General features: G+C 55.0%; 1 protein-coding gene across 12 annotated transcripts in view; it reads left to right on the top strand.

The window, feature by feature from the left end:
• The window catches only part of KCNAB2 (potassium voltage-gated channel subfamily A regulatory beta subunit 2), a 109,193-nt gene that overhangs the window by 51,308 nt on the left and 33,704 nt on the right, over nucleotides 1-24,181 (top strand). Inside the window, exon 1 of one of the 12 annotated variants that reach the window (XM_055383038.1) lies at nucleotides 7,760-7,992. The exons of the other annotated variants lie outside the window; for them this stretch is intronic. Within the exon in view, the coding sequence (XP_055239013.1) occupies nucleotides 7,775-7,992 (218 nt within the window). The 5' untranslated portion in view covers nucleotides 7,760-7,774. Of the gene's footprint in view, nucleotides 1-7,759; nucleotides 7,993-24,181 lie in introns of those variants that run through there. 12 annotated transcript variants of the gene reach the window in all.

Raw genomic sequence — 24,181 nt, 5'->3', positions numbered from 1 at the left:
GCATGTGCCCTGCCCCCATGCAGCTCCCAGGCAAGGAATCGACATAGGACACTGTGCCAATCAGCTGTCCACCAAATGCTGCATAACAAACAGCTCCAAAACTCAGTGCCACGCAGCAATCAGCATCTCTTCCTTGCTCCCGTGTCTGCGGGTTGACCAGGCAGCTCATCTAAGCTGGCTTGGCTGGGTTTGTCTCCAAGCTGCAAGTTGGATCCCCGTGTCCTCCATCTTCCCATGCTTAACTGGGGCCTATCCCAGGCATGTCCTTCCCATGGCAAAAGTACCAGAGGAAAAGCAGAAACATGCAGGGTCTCTTACGGCCTATGGTTGGGGTCAGAGCGCTGTCACCTCTGCTCATGTGCTTTTTGGCCAAAGTAAGTCTCAGGAACCAGCCCACAGTCAAGGGGCTGGAAATATATTGCCCCCACCAGTGGGAGGAGCTATAAAGTCACATGGCAAAGGGCATGGGTACAGAGAGGGGTGAAGGATTGGGAGCAATACTTCCATGTACCCCAGGTCTCAAATAGCTCTGATGATCTCCAGAAGGCAGAGCATGTCACAGGAGAAGCCCAAAGAGCCTTTGGGGTCCAAGGAAGGAGGGGCCACAGCCAGCTGAGAGCCAAGAAGACTTCATGGAGAAGGCAGCAGGGGCTTGGATCTGGGCCTTGAAGGCTGGGCAGGATTCAACGCAGAGGCTGGGAAGCATATTCCAGTAGATACAACAGCCTGAGCCGCAGCTCAGAGGTGTGCACAGAGAACAGGAAGTGACAGTTACCCAGCCTGGGCCATCAGGGACATGATGGAGAATAAAGAGAGGCTGGCTATAGAGGTGGATGTTGGTGGGGGGCCTCGAATGCCTAGCAACGGGGCACAGATGCACTCAGAGGGCACTGGGGAGCCATCTATGGTGTTTGAGCAGGGCGGGGGTCACAGATCTGCTCTAGGAAGGAAGCCTGGTAGCAGGGAGTAAGACAGAGAAGAGAGAGGCTAATGCAAGGAGACCAGACAGTGCCCAGGAAAGGTGCAGGACGGCTGAGCTCCAGGAACTGCACAGAGAGAGAATGAAGGGGTGCAGGGCCTGAAAAAAGGACGTCAGAAGCCACGTCCACAGGGCTTGGCCACTGATGGGCAGGTGCTGAGACAGAAAGGGACAGAGAGGAGCAGTGGACCCAGGGAAGGAGAGGGTCTCATTCGGAGCATGTTAGGCTGCAGCTACCACCCAGTAGTGAGGCGCAGGCCCTCCCGACCAGGGAGACATGTGGGGAACTGACAGAGTGGGCTTGGGCCTTTGGGGACAAACCATTTCAATTGCCAAGGCCTTCGCAGCTAGTCACCCGCAGCCAGGCACCTCCAGACTCTACGTGCTCTCCCAGCCTCCCACTTCATTTACCTTCCACACTGCGACTGGGGCACTGATTTCCTGTCCCCCACCTTCCCCCATGGCAGCTACCACTGTTTGCTCATTCATCATGGGGGGACGGTTCCGCCTCCATTCAAAATCCCACATTCACTGGCTCGCTTTCTCAGCCGGAAGATGATGTCACGCTGGGACTTTGCTGGCATCCTGTGACACGCACTGACCCTGGGGGTCATGACCCTGGGGTTGGGGCTCAGCACTTAGCCTCATCCCAGAGCTCAGCCTTGTTTGGCCTAGTCTCAAAGCATTTCCCAAACCCCAGGTCAGGACATGTGCCGTGGAGAAGGGCTCCTGTGTCCCTGCCTGGAGCGAGTGGCAGTGTGGAGTCCAAACAGCAGGTTCTGGGGCCTTCCTGCCATTTATAGCTACTGGTAGTATCAGATATGCCCGTCTCGGGTGTATCCCCAGAGGAGAGGAGGAGCATCCGCGTGTGCTGAGCAGAGGCCTCTCCAGACCCCCTTGGCTGTGGGTGGTGGCCCCATACGACGGGGCCCCCAGCTCCCCTGCTGCAGACACAGTTCAGAGTTGAGTGGTATGCGGAAGCCACAGGCTCTGTGTCCCACACTCAGATACCAAAGAGCAAGGCCTGCCCCTTTCGACCTGTAGGTCCAAAGGTTTGTGTTTCTGGCACGCGGGGATGGTGGAGGCAGCAAGGGTAGGCCCGAGGGACGGGCAGGACCTCCCCCCGACCTTGGGCTGCACCCCAACCCCACGCACCGGGAGTCGGCCTTGCCAGGTTGCAGCACGGAACTGCACTTCCCGAGCTTTCAGGGGAAGAGGCACTCGTGAATAATTCAGCCTCTTTCACTGAGATGGAAACGCCCTAATAGAACTAATGGACTCGCTGCCTCAAAACTCGACTCTGGTGGGACTCATCTCATTCACCAATTGCTTCTGACGTCCTGCAGTGACACTCCCTAATGAAAAAGCCGCTGTGCCAGATCCTTAGAGCATCTGGTGATCCCTAATAAACCAGACTGTGGCCTTTTTAATGAGCAGACGCCCCCACGAAGGCAGGTGAGTCCTCCCTTCAGCCGCTACCTTCCTAGGGGAGATGCCGCTTGGGGGCACGCATCCGCGGGAATGAAAATAACAGAGGAGACGATATTTTGGGGTGGTTTTGTCTGATCTGGAATTAGACCCTCCGTGTTTTTGCAAAGCAGAAGACCTTAAAAAAGAGCCAGCCTGAGGTAAACTTGGAATGACCGTGATGATGGGGTGGTGGGCGGCAGGTTTCAGCCGGGCAGCACCTCTCGCTTGAGTCTGCTCACAGCCCAGACCTGCCCAAGGCTGACTGTTTTCCCATCTGCCGGAGACACGGGCGTCTAGCTCGTATCTCGCTGTGTTCACCATTGATTAAGATTCAGCATTTTCCGGTTTTGCCCAGAGCGCTGTCAGGGAGGTTTGGTCTTGTCTGAAACGTCTGTGCAGGAAGCACGTGCTGAGGGAGCCAGGGGCTGCTTGTTTGGGCCTCAGTTTGCTGATTGTCCTTGAGCGAAAATCATTCTGTGTTTGCACTGAAGCTATGCCGTGCCTTGTAGAGCTGCACCCCGGAATGGTAGCAGCTCCCCTTCCAGTTCCGCTTTGGAGAACTCTGGCTGGGCTCTCTGCTCTCTGGACAGGTGTCACCATTCAGAAGAGATGCTCAGGGTTCCTTCTCAATCTCACGATGTATGCTTTGTTGGCTTTCAGTAAACAGAACAATTCAGAAATTCCAGGTAGAGGAGTCTAGGGGGAGGTAGTGATTCCTACTGACTTAATGAGGTTAACATCTTCCTTGCATTTTTCCATGTCACGGTGTTAATTCACGTGAATTCCCCTGGGCCCCTGATCTACAGGAATAGATTTGCACGAGGCAGGCCCAGCCCAGGAAAAACTTGTGGGTTCCACGTAATTAGCAATGGCTATTGAGGAGGGGCTCGTTTTTCTTGGTACCAGGGTGGTGAGGGAGTGTCAGGGCTCAGAGACCCTCACTCTGGAAAGCGGCCGGGATCTGGGATATTTTGAATTGGAAGTCAGGGGTCACTGTGCTCTTGAGCACAGGAGAAGTGGGGACCCTGAGGCAGGAGCCCGGCAGTGGGGCCACTCTCTCCTCCCTGCAGTGTCTTACCGGGGAGCCCTTCGTCCAACGACCTGACGCTGCTAGAGTCTCCTTTGGCAAAAGCCCGGAATAGAGCGCCAGTGTGAGGGAGTCCAGAGGTGTCCTCTGTCCCCAGGCACCGCTGGTAACGGGCAGAGCCTCTTTGCCTTCTGCCTGTACCTATCCTTCTTTCCCCGGGGCAGCCCTCCCAGAGTCATGACCCTTCAGGACCACAGGGAGCCCCCGCTGTGCAGAGTCCTGGCATGGGAGTCCCCCCCACACAAGAGAGGGTGACCTGCAAAGAGCCGCTGGGTCTGAGGTAGGAAGCCAGCCCCGCCCCCACCAACAGCTGCCTGGCACTGCCAGGAAATGCCCAGGTATAGCCCTGGTTGGCCTTTTGGAGCCTGGGCCTTGGTTACTGTTCTACAAATATCTGAGCCCCTCCTCTGTGCATGGGACACTCCCATGGGCACTGGTCAGGGGGCAGTGGCAGCAGGCAGAAGTGTCCTTGCCCTCCTGGACCCAACCTTCAGGGGAGTCCAGCGGCCGTGAACTCCTCATGGCACCAGCCCTGCTCCTCACCCCTCCACCCCATGCCAAAGGCTGCCATTTCTGTGCCCACAAGTTCCCTGGCCCAAGCCCTGCCCTGGCACCATGGGGACAAGCTCGTTGCAAGAGGCTCTGGGCTCCCTCCGTGCCGCAGGGCCCCCACCTGCAGGTCTGCTCCCGGGGCTGCGAGATGAGCTCTAAGGAAAGATTGCAAGCGGGCCCCCACAGAGAGGGACGCCCTCTAAATCCTGGCCACAAAACCCATTCTTTCCTGCCCTCTCTCCCCCTCCCACCCACATCCCCAAACTCGGCCCTCCACCATCTTGTTGTGAAGGGGGCGATTATTCACATCTGTGTTCTCTTCCCTTAAGCATTTTCTAGGGAGATTTGGTGTCTGTGTGGCTCACTCCTCTCACTCAAACCTGTGGTCACAAGTTCCTTCCCGCCCTGCCTGCTGGCCCCTGGTGGTGGATTTTTCTTTCCACAGCATTTATCATAATTGGTGTCTTATCCCACGCCCCCCAACAGACTGTCTTCCGGCTGCGTCACCAACTCCCACCCAGTTGTCCAAAGCCTCATTTCATGCAGCCCACAGCAGCCTGGTACAACAGGCCTCTGCCCAGCCTACCTCACAGATGTGGAGGCTGAGGCCGGGAGCGGTCAAGGTGCCTGCCTGGGTCACACCATGAGCAGGTGACAACCAGAGCTGCCCCTGTCCAGAAGCTGGGCACTCAGCCACCCTGTCCTCCCGCCCCGGGGCCTTGGCTGTATTTCTAGAGCCAAATCAGACCCGGATTGCTCTTTGTGAGTAATGTCTTGAAAGCTAATGGCTATTGATCTCAGCCTGGTCAGGCCAGGCAGGGAACTTGCATGTCTGAGGCTGGTCCTGCCTTTCAGAAAGAGCCCTGTGGCTGCAGCCTGCCCAACTGGCCTTCTTTCTAAACACAGACCTCAGGGAAGCGAGGGTTGGCCCCCATTTGCTCCACACTGGGCTGGCAGCTGGCCACATGGCCACCTCAGAAGGAGCTGCCTGCCGCGTGCATGGAGGGAAGGGAGTGGCCGGCCAGTAGGCAGGGAAGGGAAGCTGGTGCTGCTGTCTATGGGTGCCAAGGGCCTCATTTCCTAAGGTGAACCCCTCATGGAGTCCGGGCCTCTCTGCCCTCCAGAGCGATTCTCCTGGAAGGCAGACGGCTTTCCATGCCAGGGCACCCGCCTGCTTTAGCGTCCAGAGGTCCAGCAGCCACCACCCCTCCCAGCATATAAATGAGCAGTGGTGAATGCAACTCCTGGCATGGGAACCCCCCAGCAAGAGAGGGCGACCTGCAAAGAGCCACTGGGCCTGAGGCAGGAAGCCAGCCCCGCCCCCACCAACAGCTGCCTGGCACTGCCGGGAAATGCCCAGGTATAGCCCTGGTTGGCCTTTTGGAGCCTGGGCCTTGGTTGCTGTTCTACAAGTATCTGAGCCCCTCCTCTGTACATGAGGGGCACTCCCATGGGCACTGAGCAGGTGGCAGTGGCAGGAGGCAGAAGGGTCCCTGCCCTCCTGGACCCAACCTTCAGGGGAGTGAATTCAGCACACAGGACAGCTAGAAAGGAATCTGCAAGGTGGATGATGGCGAGCGCCATGGAGAGAGATCACAGCAGGAAAGAGGCACATGGTGTGGTTTGTGTGGGACAGAGGGTAGGATGGGAAACGCAGGCCCCCCCGCCAGGAGCCATGCCCATCAGACAGAGGTGCAGAGGTGCAGACAGCACACCAGGCTCCCCAAGGACGACTGGTTGCTCCCCTTTAGGGAGGGGGCCATCCAGCCCTGACCAGGGTGGTGGGACCAAGGCCTGTGTGGACACTGCTACCCAGCTCCCTGTAGGGGCTCCTCGGGGGCTCCTTGCCTGCTGGTCTCTCTTTAGCTCTTCTCTGAGCCCACCTTCCCTACCTCAATTGCATGTTCATGCAACAGACATTTGTAGGCTCTGCTCTGAGCTAGGCCTCCTGCTGGGCACAACAGGGCAGACATGAATGAAGGTCCCTGCAAATAAGATACAGACGAATACTTGCAGGGAAACCCCCATGAAAGAGGCATCTGTGGGGCTCCTGGAGGTGGCCCCCCTCTCTGGGTGCACGTATAGGCAGAGCAGTGAAAGGTCAGCAGGCTGGTCCCCCATTCTGGAAGGACACCAGCACATGGGGCTCATCACAAACTCCTGCCCCTTGTGGGTCCTTCCTTTGGCCCCTGGAGCTCACCCCAGGAAAGGCCCGGCCTGGGGCAACTCCAGGACATCTCAACCCCCTTCAAGGACCGTGCTAAAGCCTCTGTAGCTGCCTCAGCTCCCAGGATAGCCCTCCCAGCTCCTTCCAGGGATAATCGAACTTTTCCTCTCTTGGGGCAGAAGGTGGGGACAGTGCTGGTTCCTTTCCAGCTCCCAGGCCAGGTTCCAGGATCCCACTGTGCAGCTGACCTAGCTGAAATGGTGACTTCCCCTCTGCACCTTCTCTCTCTGGTGATGATGCAGAGCTGCAGTGCAGGCCACCTGGGCCGTGGCCGGGGCTGCAGTCAGGTGGGGTGAGGGTCACTGGACTGGGGACCTCCTTTGTGTTGAGCCTGCCTCCATGTCCTCATTGCGCTGTCACAGACTCTGCAGGGTGAGGACTCAGCCCCGAGGCTGCCCTCGCTGGTCCACTCACTGTTGTGCACATGAATTAACACCAGTGGTTGCGTTCTGGACACACGCTTTCTCCCTTGGCCTTTTAATTGTCCACTATCTCTCAGGGCTCACTCACTCACTATGTTGAGACGCCTCATTCTTGACAGCAGCACAAATTCCCACTATGTGGATGGACTGTCACTTAGGTAACCAGTTTCCCTACTGATGGACATTTACATTGCTTTTAGTTTCCAAGAATGTGCATTCATCATTTCAGCTATTTTTCAATGGTTCTTCACATAGAAACTTTGAAACTCCCCTGTCCCAACTAAGCCTATTTCCCCAGGACACTCTCCTCCGCAACCTGCTTAAATGCATTCTGCTTGGTTTTTCTTTTGCAAAAAGCATGAAGCCCAAAGATCTCTGCGGTGCAATGATGTGTTCAACAAGCAAGGAATGTGTTGTATAGATAGCATTTCCCTTTACAAGGCTAGGAGCAAATAGGACCTTCCCGGGTTGGGGCCACCTGGCATGCGGGGATGAGGTGCCTCCCTGGCATAATTACAGGAGAGTTTACTTCAGCAACAGGTGTGCCCTGCGCTGCTTTCCCAGGGACAGCTTTTGACCCAGTTTTACCCTGGGAACCACCTCAAGAGACCACCGTGACATGGTACCGCAGTCACCACAGGACAGCAACCCTGGTCTTCAGCATTTGGGGGGCTCAGGCTCTGCATGCTCTCTGTGCTCCCGTTTTCATTTGGACACTTGGGGTGCAGCTGTCCTGCCTGGAATGCAGCTTTGCCTGTGCTTGTCTCACAGATGCAGGGGGCAGAAAAGGGCAGCTTAGCCAGAGTTCCTGGCAAGCACTGCTTTGCGGACTGAGAATCTCATGCCAAGAGGTGTTTACTTGGGCCGGGTCCCACTCCTAGACACCAAGACCTGGTGGTGGCACTAGTTAGAGGATGTTTCGCTGCAGCTGCCCCCTGCCCCAGGGCCAGCCATCCAGCCTGGGGCACGTGGGGCATTGGCACACTGTCTAACTCATCACCGTCTGGACAGTGGCGGCTCCCAGGCCAGGCGGCACCATGCTGTCCATGACGTACAGCGAGAGTCTGCGGAGCGTGAGCAGCAGGTGCCACTCTGAATGGGCCCTGCACCCCGTCCGCCAGACGGACACGCTGGAACTGCAGCGGCTGCGGGAGGTGCGGGCGGCTGCCCAGGCCAGGAACATGGAGAGCTTCCTCCGCATGCACGGCCTTTCCCTGGACGGCGGCACCGCCCAGCGCACAGGCATGAAGTATCGGTAAGGGCCGGGCAGGGGGGCGGTGGGGTGGGAAGTCTGATTTCAGCCATATAAAAATGTGTAAAAGGGCTGGGCATGGTGGTTCACACCTGTAATCCCAGCACTTGGGGAGGCAGAGGCGGGTGGATCACCTGAGATCAGGAGCTCGAGACCAGCCTGGCCAACCTGGTGAAACACCGCCTACTAAAAATACAAAAAATAGCCAGGCATAGTGGGGCGCACCTGTAGTCCCAACTACTCAGGAGGCTGAGGCAGGAGAATCGCTTGAACTCAGGAGGCAGAGATTGCAGTGATCCGAGATCATACCACTGCACTCCAGCCTGGGCGACAAGATTGAGACACCGTCTCAATAACAACAACAACAAAAATGTATAAAAGAAGAAAATGAGGCCAGGCACGGTGGCTCATGCCTGTAATACCAGCACTTTGGGAGGCCGAGGTGGGTGGATTGCTTGAGCCCAGAAGTCCGAGACCAGCCTAGGCAACATGGCAAAACCCCATCTCTACCCCAAAATACAAAGAAATTAGGTAGGCATGGTGCCATGCACCTGTAGTCCCAGCTACTTGGGAGGCTGAGGTGGGAGGATTACCTGAGCCCAAAGAGTTTGAGGCTGCAGTGAGCCGTGATCACACCACTGCACTCCAGGCTGGGTGACAGAGCGAGACTCCATTGCGCAAAAAAAAAAAAAAAAAAAGTTTAGTAAATTCTCCATGGGGTAAAAATGTGTAGGGGTGTTTCTCCATAGGGAAAAATGTGTTTCTGGGTGTTGGAGACCCCTGCTCTAAATGATAGGCACGTAGGTCTGAATTTTCTTGGAATCTCCAAAGGACATTCTTTTTAGTGCTCTTGTCTTTGAATTCAGCACCTCGGACAGCGCTCTGCTAGCCACCGCTCTCTGGCTGGTGTAAACCCTCTCAATTGCAAATTGACAGCTTTATATTCTGTGCCTCTCAGGAACATGCCCTTGTGAGAGCCAGTCAGCCAAAGTGGACCCTCCCCACCCAGTCCTTGTAGAGTTGCCAGTTAAATTTGAAGTTCAGATAAACAATGAGGAACTTTTTAGCATAAATATGTTCCATGCAATATTTGGGACATACTTATACTAAAAAGTTCCTCATTGTTTATCTGAACTTCAAATTTAACTGGGCGTCCTGTGTTTTATCTGGCAACACTAAATATCTGGCTTCCGTCTGAGACAGACCCTAGGGATCATCTGCGTGCTCTGTGCAGAATGGAGTGCAGGCCAGGACTGCTCCTTTAACATTTTCTCCTGTGGACGGCGTGTTTGGTCGTTCGGCCCATTGTTTGAATATGTGGTTGTAATTTAGAAACAAAACACTTCTCCTGTGAGTCCATTAGATGGCAGTGTTTTTCAGGCTTTGTATCCTAAATCCAGCTGTAAAGGAAGGACAAAGGGTCCGCTAGTTTGGCCACAGCTGACCTCCTTGTTCTGCTGGAAATTTCTCAAGAAGGAGACACTGGGCATTCATGAGGGGCTGGTCATTGATTCCTTTTGTTTATTCAGTAAATGTTTATTGAGAGTCTGCTTGGCACCAGGCGCTGAGCCAGATCCTGGAGCTGCTGCATGAACAAGGGCAACCAGGTCCCCACCCTCACGGCAGCCACGGCCTGGGGGTGTGGGGGGCAGAGAAGCAGTGAGCTTGCACGGAGACAAGTTCCAACAGCGGCCACTGGCCGAGGCAGCGAAGCAGGACAATGCAATGAAGAAAGACCAGGGAGGCCGAGGGGGAACCCTCTGAGAGAGGGATCATCTGAAGATGTGGAGAACATTCCAGCCCAAGAGGAGAGGGGTCTGGAATGGATGCCTCTCTCAGTTGGAGGAGCGAAGAGAAGGCCCAGGCGGCTAGGCTGGAGGGAGGAAGGTGGAGGACACGAGGCGATGATGCAGGAGGGGCCAGACCCCGTCCTCCAAACTCAGGGAAACCTCAGCTCCCTCCTATGTGGACAGGATTTGTGATGGAGGAGAGTTTAGTGGGTTAAATCAAGACCCCCCAAAATTCACATTCATCCTAAACCTCAGAATATGACGTTAGGCTGGGTGTGGTGGCTCACGCCTGTAGTCTCAGCACTTTAGGAGGCAGCCTGGGTCACATGGCGAAACCCCATCTCTAAAAACAATCAAAAAATTAGCCAGACATGGTGACACATGCCTGTGGTCCCAGCTACACAGGCGGCTGATGCAGGAGGATCACTTGAACCCAGGACTTCAACGCTGCAGTGAGCCCTGTTTGTGCCACTGCACTCCAGCCTGGGCGGCAGAGTGAGACCCTGTCTTAAAAAAAAAAAAAAAGAAGAAGAAGAAGAAGAATGTGACATTATTTGGAAATAGGGTCATTGCAGATATCGTTAAGATGGGGCAATGGGGCCATACAAGACTAGATTGGACCCTAATTCCTGCGACTGGTGTCCTTATAAGAAGGCCATGTGGTGATAGAGAGTGGAGTGACGGGTCCACAACCCAAGGAACTCCGAGGAGTCTCTGTGTTACCAGTGGAGGGTGTGCAGCCAGGTTCCTGGCATCTTGAACAAAGAATTGGACAAAACGCACATACAAAGCAAGGAAAGAATGAAGCAACAAAAGCAGCCGGGTGAAGTGGCTCACGCCTGTAATCCCAACAGTTTGGGAGGCCAAGAGGGGTGGGTTACATGAGGCCAGGAGTTCGAGAGCAGCCTGGGCAACATGGCAAAAGCCTGTCTCTACTAAAAATACAAAAATTAACCAGTCGTGGTGGCGGGCACCTGTAGTCCCAGCTATTCAGGAGGCTGAGGCAGGAGAATCACTTGAACCTGGGAGGCGGAGGTTGCACTGAGCCAAGATGGAACAAAAGTACACTCCACAGGATGGGAGTGGGCAAGCGGCTCAAGAACCTGGATACAGAATTTTCTGGGGTTTAAATACCTTCTAGAGGTTTCCCATTGGTTACCTGGTGTACATCTTATGTAAATGAAGTAGTGGCCTGTGACCATTCTGATTGGTTGCAGAAAGTGACCAATTAGAGGCTGAAATGAAGTTACAAAGTTACACTTCTATGCAAATGAAGACTTGGCCCACAGCCAGCCTGATTGGTTGCGGGAGGGGACAAATCAGAGGTATTTTCCATTTTTTGTCCGCCACACAGAAAAGGGGGCGCCATGCAAAGAGAGTAGCCTCTGGTTCTTTTGTTACTTGGGCGTGGAAAGTTGGGGTTTTCCTTTCGACTTAGTTATACGAAATCAGCGGGAATTGGCCTTCAGTTCCCTGCCTCCAGACTCTGGTCTCCTGCCCCAACAGGAGCCACGAGATGCTGGAAGGGGCAGGAAAGGACACCTCATGAGGGTGTTTGGAGGGAACACTGCCCACACCTGGACTTCAGACTCCAGAAGTGGGAGAGAAGACATTCCTGTTGTTGTAAGCCCTCTCATTTGGGGATCTTTGTAATGGCAGCCGCAGGGAACTAACACATGTGGAGAGAACATATCTTTTATTTGCCTGAAGCCCCAAGGAAAATGCCTGAGCAGCCTCGGAGACACTGCAGGTCCCACTGTGGGGCTGAAACGCCCTTGGGGATCTCGCTTCTCAGGGAGTGGAGGAGACCAGAAGACAAACGCTTTTTTTTTTTTTTTTTTTTTTTTTTTTGAGTTGGAGTTTCGCTGTATCGCCCAGGCTACAGTGCAGTGGCACAGTCTCGGCTCACTGCAACCTCTGCCTCCCAGGTTCAAGCGATTCTCCTGCCTCAGCCTCCCAAGTAGCTGGGACCAAAGGGATGCACCACCACGCCTGACTAATTTTTGTATTTTTGGTAGAGACAGAGTTTTGTCATGTTGACCACGCTGGTCTCAAACTCCTGACCTCAGGTGATCTGCCCACCTTGGCATCCCAAAGTGCTGGGATTACAGGCATGAGCCATCTCACCCCACCAACAAAGTCCCTTTAGCAGTTGATGGGCCAAAGATTGTTGTTACACCCAGGTCGGGGTGAAGGGGGTGCGGGGAGGGTGGTGGCCTCACTCTTTCTGGTGAATTTCATTTGCTGCACCAGGGCTGACAGGGGGTGTGTGGGATGCTCCGTGACTCAGACCACCAGTTATTAAAGATCCCAGGTAAATTTATTCTGTGGTTACCTCTTCTCCGTCAGCGACTGGGCTGGGTCACCGTTAAACTTGGTCTTAAATATGAATATAGAAAAGATGATACCTGGGGATAGGCACTGCCCGGTGCCGCAAGAAACCAGCTGTGCCCCTGGCCTGGGCATTTCATCAGCTGAACTGAGCTGCAGCTGATGGAGGTGGCCGGCAGCATTCCTGTTACACTTCCCCAGTTTTTTTTGAGACAGAGTCTCGCTCTGTCGCCCAGGCTGGAGTGCAGTGGTGCAATCTCAGCTCACTGCAACCTCTGCCTCCCGGGTTCAAGTGATTCTCCTGCCTCAACCTCCCGAGTAGCTGGGACTACAGGCGCAAGCCACCATGCCTGGCTATTTTTTGTATTTTTAGTAGAAACGGGGTTTCACCATGTTGGCCAGGCTGATCTCAAACTCCTGACCTCAAGTGACCCACTCGCCTCGGCCTCCCAAAGTGCTGGGATTACAGGCGTGAGCCACCGTGCCTGGCCTACACTTCCCCATTGTTTAAACTGTCCTGAATTCTTGCTGTTAAAAAGAATTTTAAGATGAATTTTTAAATCCACACAGCCCCTGTGTAAGCATGAGGGAGCAGGGTGAGGGCAGCTGGCCTAGCACACACTTCCCCTCCCCTGCGGACGGTAGGGTTCAGAGATGTGGCCTCAGAATGGCAGGCCAGAAGCTGTGGCCGGGCCCACACTGTGCTGGCTGGACACCAGCCCTCAGTTCAGCTGTGTTTTCCTCTGCTCCCCATGGTGCTGGGAGTGAACCCAAACTCCCCGCAAGGCTCTACGTGGCCCTAGCCTGCCTCCTTGGTTTCAACTCGGACCCCTCTCCCTCCCACTTGGGAGGCTCTGGACGCCGCCCCTTCCTTCTGTATCCCCAAAGGGGAACTCGTTCCATCCACAGGGTCGTCGCACTTTCTGTTCCCTCTTCCTGGAGGCTGCCTCCCCAGACATGGCCTGGTTCCTTCCCATTGTCACATCTAAGCTTGGTCCCCAAAGAGACTGTCCCAAGCACCCACTCTAAACAGGCACCTATGAAGTCATCAGAAGCCCCTCTCCTGAGTGAGTGTCTTCCTCACCCCTCCTCCATCTTGGTTGCCTTGCCCTTTGCCCATCTGCACTGCTTTGAGATCAGAGCTTTGTCTGTCCCTGGCACCCGGAACAGCCCCAGCCTCTGTGAGTTTAGGTCAGAAGGCGCTGCGTGGTCTTGGTCTTAATCTACTTTCCAAAGCACGTGTCTCGTTCGGGCTGCGTCATAGATGGTGGGAAGACAGGACTGACTGGAAGCTGGTCTGAGGCTCTCTCTGCAGTCCAGATGTGGATGGCAGGGAGCCTCTGCAGTCCTTGGGCACTGACCCTTGGTCGTGAACTCCTGGCAGGGCAGGAGTCCTGATTTCCTGTGCTTTCTGACTCTAGATCCCAGGCTCTTACCACAAGCTCAGGTTCACCAGGAAGTACTTGGTTGGTTGCCAAGTTCATTGAGCAGACTGTAGTTGCTCAGTTAACCATAGGCCATCACTTCCAGCTGGGAAGAGCTGGGAATCCAGGTGTGCCTTAAAGGACAGGCGGGAAGGAGGGCACTGAGGGCAGGAAGAGGGGCAGGAGAAAAACAGCAGAGGCCAGGGGGGATGGCAAGTTAACCTGTCTGCAAGGCCAAGTGCATCCTGGGAAAGAGGGGTCCCCAAGGAACGGGGTCCGTCTTGGGAAAGATCCTGTTTTGCTTTCCTGAGGCTGCTGTAACAAGCTGGGTGGTTTACAACAGGAGCTTTTTCTTTCCCAGTTCTGGGAGCCGGAAGTCCAACGCCCAGGTGCAGCAGGGCCACACTTCCTCCGAAGGCCCCAGGGAGGGTCCTTTTTGCCCCCCCCCCAGTTTCTGGTGGTGCCGGCAGGCCTGGGCATTCCTCAGCTTGTGGCCACATCACTCCAATCTCTGCCTCTGCCGTCCCATGGCCATTTTCTCTCTGTGGGCCTCTGTCTCCAAATCTCTCTCTCCTTATAAGAACACCAGTCATGGCCAGGCACAGTGGCTCATGCTTATAATCCCAGCATCTTGGGAGGCTGAGGCAAGTGGATCAGTTGAGTCCAGGGGTTCAAGACCAGCCTGAGCAATGTGGCAAAACTCCGTCTCTACAAAAAATGCAAAAAATGGCCAGGCATGGTGGCGAGTGCCTGTGATCCCAGCTATTCACAAGGCTGAAGTGAGGATCACTGAGCCCAGGAGGCAGAGTCTGCAGTGAGCCGAGATCGCACCACTGGCACTCCAGCCTGGGTGACAGAACAAGACCCTGCCTCAAAAACAAAAAGCAAAAAACAAAAACCCAGTCGTTGGATTGAAGGCTGACCCTAATCCTGGACCATCGCATCTTAACTTGATTACATTTGCAAAGACCTTGTTTCCAAATAAGGTCACACTCACAGGTATCAGGAATTAGGATCTCAACTGTCTTTTGGGGACACATTTCAACCTGCCACAGGCCCCAAGGATTGACTCAACACCTTGAGCCTGCGGGGACATCCCTGAGTGTCCTGGGAGGAACCCAGGCTCCCACCGGCTACCTGTGTGACCTCAGACAAGTCCCCTGGCCTCTCCATGACTCGATTTCCTTACCCGGAAAGTGGAGACCGGGGTCACTACATCAGAATTGTCCTGAGGACTAAATAAGCTCCAGGTGACATAACTCAAAGCTCCAGGCTTGGCTCCTTGTGGGAGAGAAATGCAGGCCCTTCCCGTCCCTGGAAAAGGGACCTTCCCACACAGCAGTAGCTGTCCAGGCACCTGGACTGTCCCCTGTCTATCCATCTTGGGGTCTCACTCGTGCACCTAGTCACACTTAGAGACGTAGTTCAGTGCCGCGCAGACAAGGGGCGGAGGCATCAGGAAGGGACAGGAGGAGGGAGGGAGGCGAGCAGCCAGTCATTCCGGAAGAGCTGCCCGGCCAGACACAGGGGCTGGGAGAAAGCCAGCTGGCAGGCCCAGTGCTCTCCTTGAGGGCCTGCCCAGGACCACGGCTGGCAGCTGTGTGGGGCCTGGGTCGGGGCTGGGAGGGCTTCTGCTGGCAGCGGGCACCACATTGGAGCCTTGGTGGTCATGGTCATCCCAGGCCTGGAAACAGCATCCGTCTGCAGCCCCAGCCTCTCCAGCCCCAGCTTCCCTAAAGGGACAGAACAGCCCTTCCCTCCCCCACAGGGCTGCTGCAGGAGAGGTGGGAGGAAAGGCAGAGACCCAGGCTCCTGCACTGGGTGGTTGCCTTGTAACCCACTGATGATGTGCTGGGTGTTTCTGGAGCTGACCTGGCCACAGGAATCACGGGCCATACCTGTTTTTCCTGATTTTTGTGTTGAGACAGCGCCTTGCTCTGTCGCCCAGGCTGGAGTGCAGTGGTGCAATCATAGCTCACTGCAGCCTCAGCCTCCTGTGGCTCAAGTAATCCTCCGGCCTCAGCCTCCCTAGTAGCTGGGACCACAGGCGCACACCACCACACCTGGCTAATTTTTGTACTTTTTGTAGAGATGAGTCTCACTAGGTTCCCCAGGCTAGCTGGGAACCCCTGGGCTCAAGCGATCCACCCACCTTGGCCTCCCAAAGTGCTGAGATTATAGGCGTGAGCCACTGTGCCCAGCCATACCTGTTACACTACAGATCCCCAGGCCCCTTCCTGGAGGTTTGGGGCATCTGCCCCTAGAGGCTCTTCGGACAAGCAAGGAGAGGGAGCACCACCCATGTGCTGGCGCCGTGGTCATTGTTGTTGGTCTTGTTACATCTCAAAGGGTGCTTCTGAGGACAGAAGGAGGAAGGGAAAGAGAGGTGCTCGCTTGGGGCTGGACAGTTGCATGGGAAACAGCAGCAACTCAGAGCAGAGCCGGCCATCTCACAGCCGCGGGCCTCTTTCCCCTTTCTGGGCTCCTAGAGTTGGAAGTGAGTGGGGCCGTGAGGTCCTGGTGAGCAAGAGGAAGGAGGAGGAACTGGCTTTGCAGACCGTGCAAAGCCGGTTCCCGGGAAGCACACACATGGCCTGCAGGAGGCCTTGTCCTAGCATCACCTGCAGCTTCAAGCACAGTCCACTCAGCCCAACCACAGAATGGGCCCCGCCAGTGGGATGTGCGCTCTGGGCAAGGCTCACATGTCCTGTCATCAGTCCTGTGGCCTCCTCCTTCCCTCGGCCTCCCACTGTCCCTCCGTGTCAAGTCTCCCACCATCTGATGCGCCCTCTGGCAAGGCCAGCGAGTCACCCTACTCCAGACACAGAACCTGCTGCTGCCTCACAGGCTCCCACCATCTGCCCTCCTGCCCCTGCTCTCAGGAGAAGGACACTCCTGGAATTCCACATGGAGCCCACCTTCTCCCTGGAGCCCTGCCATACTCCTGGGCACTGCTGACGCGCTCTCCTGCTGGCTGACTTGGCCTTGAACATGGGTGGCTCAGGCCTTTCCCAGGGACCCTTGCTTCATGCCCCAACTGGAGGAAGCCACACTCACAGCACTTAGCCCCTATGGGGTCTTCAGCTGTTACTCTCCTGGTGGACTCCTCCTCCAGGAAGGCCACCGGCCCTGCCTCCCTTTGTTCTTAGAAACTGCTCCTTTGGGGCAGCCCCTCAACTGTTCAACATCCTCTGCCCTTCCTTGGGCAAGAAGCCACCTTTGGGTGTAAACCACACTCCGTTCAGCACGGACAAGGCGGTCTCTGCAGGATGCAGACCCTCAGTCTCACTCTCGGAGGAGCTGCTGGAGGCTGTGCTTTTAAAAGCCATGTCAGGCCAAGCGCGGTGGCTCACGCCTGCAATCCCATTACTTTGGGAGGCCCAGGCAGGTGGCGGATCACAAGGTCAAGAGATCGAGACCATCCTAGCCAACATGCTGAAACCCCGTCTCTACTAAAAATACAAAAATTAGCTGGGCATGGTGGCACGTGCCTGTAGTCTCAGCTACTCAGGTGGCTGAGGCAGGAGAATTGCTTGAACCCAGGAGGTGGAGGTTGCAGTGAGCCAAGGTCACGCCACTGCACTCCAGCCTGGCAACAGAGCAAGACTCCGTCTCAAAAAAAAAAAAAAAAAAAAAAAGAGCCATGTCTAAAACCTTATCCAGGCCTTGAGCCCTCCACGGGCCTCGTTCTGTGCATGAGAGGGCATCCGCCCCCTTCCACTGCAAGCCTGTTGCCATTGTGGGGGAGGAGCTGGCCGGCCCCAGCTTTCCAGCCTCTCCAGGCCCAAGGGGGACTAGTGGACCCCAGGCACTGAGCCGGGAGCCTCCGCTACAGCAGGGATGCTGTCTGTGGTGCACTCCAGGGACACAGAGCAGAGCTTTTAATGGGGGTGGCTGCCCTCCAATGAATCACAGCAAGAGCTAGCTGCTTTATCTTATCAACAGCAGGTACCGGAGAGACAGAAAAAGAACCAGAAATGGGTTGTAGGTTGAAGTCAACCAGCCACGCTCCATGCCTCTGACCAAAGCCTACCAGCACCGGGCCGGGCGGTGGCTCACACCTGTAACCCCAGCACCGGGCCGGGCGGGGGCTCACGCCTGTAACCCCAGCACCGGGCCGGGCGGGGGCTCACGCCTGTAACCCCAGCACCGGGCCAGGCGTGTCCCCACACATGAATGTTCCAGGCGTCCCTTGTCTGGACAATGTGATCAGGGGGACACCATCCCAGATTCTGGCTGGTAACAGAGCAGGCCTCCTCAACCCTGGCACCATTGACACTTGGGCTGGACAATTCTCTGTCATGGGGCAGCATCCGTGGCCTCTGCCTACTGCCAGTAGCACCTCCTGCCCAGTTGGGACAACCAAAAATGCCTCCCTATGCTGCCCAGTGTTCCCTGGGGAACAAAACCCCTCCCAGATAACACACACTGATACAGAGTAATCATCTCTGCCACCAATTTTCACAGATTATAACGTAATATAATGTGCATAATGCAAAAATTATATTGAATTCTTTTTAAAATTACCTTCCACCCCACCTTATTCCAAAAAGGATTGTAGGTGACATTGTTAAATTAATCTGCTACCATGAAATTTTTAAAATAAATAATAGCAAATATGGGGAAAATGGAAAATAAGGGTAGGTTAGTAAAATAAGTCGGTGGTAAAAATAAAATACCAAATTCACCCACTAGATGACCAGGCAGTGACCGGTGAGGGCTGTGTGTTTTATACAGACTTTCCAGCAAAGAATAAACCCACTGATTGCTTAGAAGTCCAGTGTCAGCCAAGCGCGGTGGCTCACGCCTGTAATCCCAGCATTTTAGAAGCCCAAGGCAGGCGGATCGCCTGAGGTCGGGAGTTCAAGACCAGCCTGACCAACATGGAGAAACTCTGTCTCTACTAAAAATACAAAAAATTAGCCGAGCGCAGTGGCACATGCCTGTAATCCCGGCTACTCGGGAGGCTGAGGTAGGAGAATCACTTGAACCCGGGAGGTGGAGGTTGCAGTGAGCCAAGATTGCACCATTGCTCTCCAGCCTGGGCAACAAGAAAAAAAAAAAAGAAGTCCAAAAAAAAAAAAAGAAGTCCAGTGTCTCTAAAATTTCTACCTTGGGTTCTCAAAAAAGAACACAATGTGAGCTAGGGAGCGCCATTCCCCCAGTAAGTGGGCATTTGTCCAGCAGCTGTTTGCGTCCCTTTAGTATCATATCATAAGGAACATAAGTTAGTCTTTCCTGGGTCCACTGATCCAATATTTATTGAAGGCTTTTGGGCACGTGACATGGTGCTGGACGGTGGAGACACCAAGATGACCACATGCAAACTGCTCCCCACCCCCTGGTGTCCCTGGGAAGAACATGGTCAGTGGCGCTCGGAGAAGGGAGGGGTTACTTGTGCTGGGGGCCTAGCTTCATAGCGCACACACACTGTCTGAGCTGATGTCACAAGTGACTCCGAGTTCAAAGGCAGAGAAACAGGAAAGGCACTTCCACAGAGAACAGCAGGAATAGAAGCCCAGAGTTTTCAGGCAGGTGACTTTTTTGGGGGAGATGGGAACAGCTTTATTGAAATATAATTCACGTGCCATACAATTCATTTAATGCAATTATATGGAATTAATTGCAATTCAGCAGTTTTCATGTATTCAGAGCTGTGCAAACATTGCCACAATTTTAGGATATTTTCATCAACCCCAGAAAGAAGCCCCATACCCTTCAACTCTCACTCCCCATTCCCACCCCCTGCAACCACCAAGCTTTCTGTCTCTACGGATTCGCCTATTTGGATTTTTTTTTTTTTTTTTTGAGACGGAATCTCACTGTCGCCCAGGCTCGAGTGCAGTAGCACAACCTCGGCTTACTGCAGCCTCCGGGTGCAAGCGATTCTCCTGCCTCAGCCTCCCGAGTAGCTGGGATTACAGGCACCCACCACCACACCCGGCTAATTTTTTATTTTTATTTTTAATAGAGACGGGGTTTCACCATGTTGGCCAGGCTGGTCTCAAACTCCTGACCTCACGATCCACCCGCCTCAGCCTCCCAAAGTTCTGGGATTACAAGTGTGAGCCACCGTGGATATTTCAAATGAATGGAATCATACGTGTTCTTTCATGACCGTCTTTAACTTAGCATCATGTTTTCAAGGTTCATCCGTGCCTGTGCCGGTAATTTTTTTTTTTTTTTTTTTTTTTTTGAGACAGAGTCTTGCCCTGTCACCCAGGCTGGAGTGCAGTGGCATAATCTCAGCTCACTGCAACCTCCATCTCCCGAGTTCAAGCAATTCTCCTGCCTCAGCCTCCCGAGTAGCTGGCATTACAGGTGTGCACCACCACACCCAGCTAATGTTTTGTATTTTTAGTAGAAATGGGGTTTCACCATGTTAGCCAGGCTGGTCTCAAATTCCTGACCTCAGGTGATCCACCCACCTCAGCCTCCCACAGTGCTGGGATTACAGGCATGAGCCACCACACTGGACACTTCCTTCTTTTTATGGCTGAATAACACTTCATTGTCTGGAGAGGGCTACATCCCGTTTCTCCATTTGTCGGTTGATGGGTGTTTGGGTTGTTTCCAGTTTGGGGCTATTGTGAATAAGGCTGCTGTGGACATTTGTGTTGAAGTTTTTGTATGGGCGTATGTTTTCAGTTTTTTGAGGACATAGCTAGCAGGGGGATTGCCTGGTCATGTGGTGAGGCCAATGACATTTTACACTTGGTGACTGAAAGTCTCGTGAGTCTCCCTGAACTCTGTGCTGCTTAATGTGCACCACTGGGGTAAGAACACCCCTGGGGAATAGTAAGATGCCAGCCATTGTGGGATCTGATGGTGCCAGCCTTTGTGGGATCCGACGGTTTGCCAGAGTGCAGAGAATGTGTAAGGAAGAGGTAGAGGATTTCTGCGTCTCACTAGGCCAGCATGCGTAGCACCACTTGAAGCTCTTGGTAGAAACACCGCCTTCCGGGCTGGGCCTCAGAGCCACTGATTCCGTAGGTCAGGGGGACGCCCAGGACCCTGGCTTTGTAGTAAGTTCCCCTGACATGATCAGATGTTGAACAGCCCTGTCCTAGACGGTGAGCGCCATGAGAGCAGGTGCCTTGTGATACACAGGAGGCACCCAGAGGCTGTTTGAACAAATCAATGTGATCCTTTTTATAAATAGGGGAGGGGGCTATTGAAAAATTCTGTGAGATAGTCTGAGCAAATTCCATCTTGGCCCTGGCTTTGCACATTTAGGGGAAGTAGGGATGCTAAGATCTGCGGCTGGTCCCACCCTATAAAGAGCCTCCAAGTAGGGAGAAGGGTAGGTAGGGGGCAAAAGACTTAACCTGAGCCCTAGGTAGGGGCCAAAGGTGGAATGGTTGCCATCTGTGCCTCTTCAGCAGCCCATGAGCTCCCGGGAGGCCAGGGCTGTGGCCTTTGAATCCTGGGGTCCAGCCTCAAGGAGGGGTGGGCTGTGCATAGGGTTGCCTATTCCCCATCACCCCACCACCTTCCAGTGCCCTTAGTACCTCCTGGCAGGACAAGAGGGGGCCCAGAAGGCAGCTCTGACCAGGGTCCACCTGCAGGGCGTGAGGGGGACACTTGGGGTCAGAGGGCAGAGCCAGCCCCTCCGGATGCTGAAGAGGATGAGGTAAAGTAGGGCAGGGGCTTGCCTCATTCAACCATTCACTCACTGATTGCAGAGTATGTATTGAGCGTCTGCTGTAACCTAAGTTTTACTGGGAGTGTTGGAACCTCTCTGTCCCTTTGACCCCCGCGTTTCCTTCCTTGGGCCATCTGTGTCATAACCATCGAGACGCAGTGGCTTCTTCACATTTCTGGTGATGTTGCTTCTCCGTGTGCCAATCCCCCAGCGGATACCCCACTCTCCGGAGGGAGAACCCCAAGCAGGTGCCGCTGGGCATGCACCAGGGAGGCTGTGACCAGAGCAGGCATTGCCTTGCTTGGAGCTGGCTGCCTACAAGCTCAGACATCCAGCCCGCAGAGTCCACCCTGGCTGCAGTGGGTGCCCAGGCCTCAGGCCAGTCCTGGCTCAGCAGCTGTCAGCCCGGAGCAGCCAGCGATGGCCTCGGGGGACCAGCCAAGGCAGGCGGCTTGTGCATCCTGCTTCATTAATAATGAATGGCCAGACGCTGCCCGCACCTCTCCCTGGTCGCCTCATTGACATGGTGGGAGCCTCAGCCGCCCACAGCGCGCAGAGCCAGGAGCTGGATCCCAGGCCCCCTCGGAAAGACTCAGGAACCCCGAGAAGCAGCTGCTCCCCCAGACCCCCTGAGCTGCTGCCCCAGAAGAGCAGTCACAGCGGCCCTGCGCAGCCCCCCAGGCCATCACCTCCGGCTCCACAAGTGACACCAGAGAGAGCCCTCCCTTCTCTGGTCCAAGGAAGGCGGGTGTGCTCATCACCCGTCACTCATCATCAGGAGTAACTCACAGCCCAGCCCTGCCCAACACTTTTGGAGACTGCTGGGCTGAGGACTTGGGCAGCCATGGCTGGTTGAGGGTGGGGACAGAGGAAGGACCTGCAGAGACGAGAGATGTGAGGAGAGGAGAAAATGCACACCCCCCAACCTCCAGCCGCGCTTCCAGCAGGTCTTCTGTAGCTCGGGCCTGGAAATGTGACTCCCTCCCTCGGAGCTGTGCAGCCTTCTTCCCCACCGTTGCCTTCAGAAACCCTCGCTCCTCAAGGAACGCCTGCAGCTTCCTTGGCTTCTGGATAAGGTCTCGTCCCGGTCGGGGGAGAAGAGTTTCTTGGGGACAGATGGCTCCTGAGCCCAAGGGGACAGGGGACGCAGCCAGGATCTGAGCACCCGGCCTCAGCATGCAGGTGTCCTTCGTTTGCTCGGAGCACAGCCTCAAGGGCCGGGGCCCTGAGGATCGGCTGGGCCGACCAGCAGCCAGCAGCCCCAGCCTGGGCTCCCGAGGCCGCTTCCGCGCCGTGGCCATGGTGGCCCAGAGCCTGGGACAGCTGTCGGTGCAGAGCCTCCCGTGTGCCGGTGACACCAGCGTGAAGCAGCACGGGATGAAATATAGGTACGGGGGCACACAGCTTTGCAGGGTGGGGGCTGACCTCCCAGCCTCCCCAACTCCCCACCTCCTCACTTTCGAGAGCGCATAAAATCTACAAATCCCCATTTGTCAGACTTGGGCAGTTTGTGCTGAGAGCTGGGAGGGGCTGTGCTTAGTGCCTGGTAGATGGTGAGAAACAGCGTGGAGAATCTGGTCAGTGCTAAGTTTCTTTCTTCTCAGTTTCAGGGGGAGATGGTGAGAGCTCCGTCTTCCTTCCTTCTGCCTCTGTTTTCTTTCTGAGGGTCGTTTACAATAGCCAAGCCACCAATGCTCCCTTTTCCTGGGGAACCCTGAGGCATGGGCCACAGGGCCCCCCAACATCCTCCTGCCCTCCCCTGGGCACACAGGCTCCCCAAGATGCCCTGGGGGTGGTCTGATATCTTTCCAGCCAGGCCACCATGACAAACATCCGTTTGATAGTGAGGGACTGTGAGGTGAACCCTGTGATGGAATGAATCTTCCCTCCTCCACCTGAGCCAGGCCCAGGGCCCAATTCCTCTAGCAGGTGGGACTCTTGCTCCAGCAGGCACAGGCAGCCCGGCCGCATCTGGAGCTTCCCGATGGTCAGCCCAGGCACCTTGCTTCCCTCCACCTGGGCTCAGCCCCCGTCTGGCTCCAGGTGCTGTGACTTGTATGTGGGGAGGATGCTGAGCACGCGTCAGGAGCAGGGCCTCCCTCCTCTTCCCTGCCGGGGCCTTTCTCAAAGGCTGGGTGAATGTGCCCAGGATGGAAAAGGGAGGGTCCCAGCTTTGTACAAAGGGTCCCGGGAGCAGGGTTCTGGGGCACCCTTCTGGGGGCCGGCCTTCCTCACTCCCCATGTAAGTCTCTGAGTCCAGAGCCTTGATTGCGTCCAGAACCATCCTCCAGGCATAAAGGAAGTCTCCACAACACGTGTTCTACAGAAGCTGGAAAAGCTAAATTAGGTCTCTGGTTCCCACGTTTCCTGGGAAAGTTTTCCCAAAACAGGAACCGAACTGGGGACAACTCTGCTTTTCAGTGACCTGAAACTGGAGTGCAGGCCACCAGCCTCAGAAACAGCCACAAACTGTTCTCATTGCATTTGGGAATCTTCTGGGTTTATAGCTGGTATGGGTGCCAACCTGAAAAGCATTGTGAGTCCATCCTGATGCCTGAGCTGTGTGGCTTAAACCTCTGCAAAACCAATGCCTGAGAGTTGGGCCTCGTGTGAAAACCGCGTCATCTAAGCCAACCCTTGCTGGAGGTGAATTCTGGGATGACTCTGGGGTCCTGCATCCACATTCGTGTCTCTTCCTTCCCTGCGTCCTGGGAGGGTGAGACATGCTTTAATGAACCTCTGGGCTGAAAGTGTCCAATCCTCTAAGCTTAATGACAGTCCAGAATGGAATTCTCTGTTCTAGAAGCTCTGGAGTTTACATCTTTTGTTAAGTAGGGATCAAAAGCTAGAATTAGAGCCAGGCGAGGTGGCTCATGCCTGTGATCTCAGCACTTTGGGAGACTGAGGAGGGTGGATCACTTGAGCTCAGGAGATCAAGACCAGCCTGGCCAACATAGTGAAACCCTGTCTCCACCAAAAAATACAAAAATTAGCTGGGCATG

The sequence above is a fragment of the Gorilla gorilla genome, chromosome 1 (assembly GCF_029281585.2).
Source record: "Gorilla gorilla gorilla isolate KB3781 chromosome 1, NHGRI_mGorGor1-v2.1_pri, whole genome shotgun sequence".
In the NCBI taxonomy this organism is placed as follows: domain Eukaryota; kingdom Metazoa; phylum Chordata; class Mammalia; order Primates; family Hominidae; genus Gorilla; species Gorilla gorilla.
The sequence above is the reverse complement of the archived record's forward strand: the minus strand, read 5'-3'. Positions and strand labels throughout refer to the sequence as shown.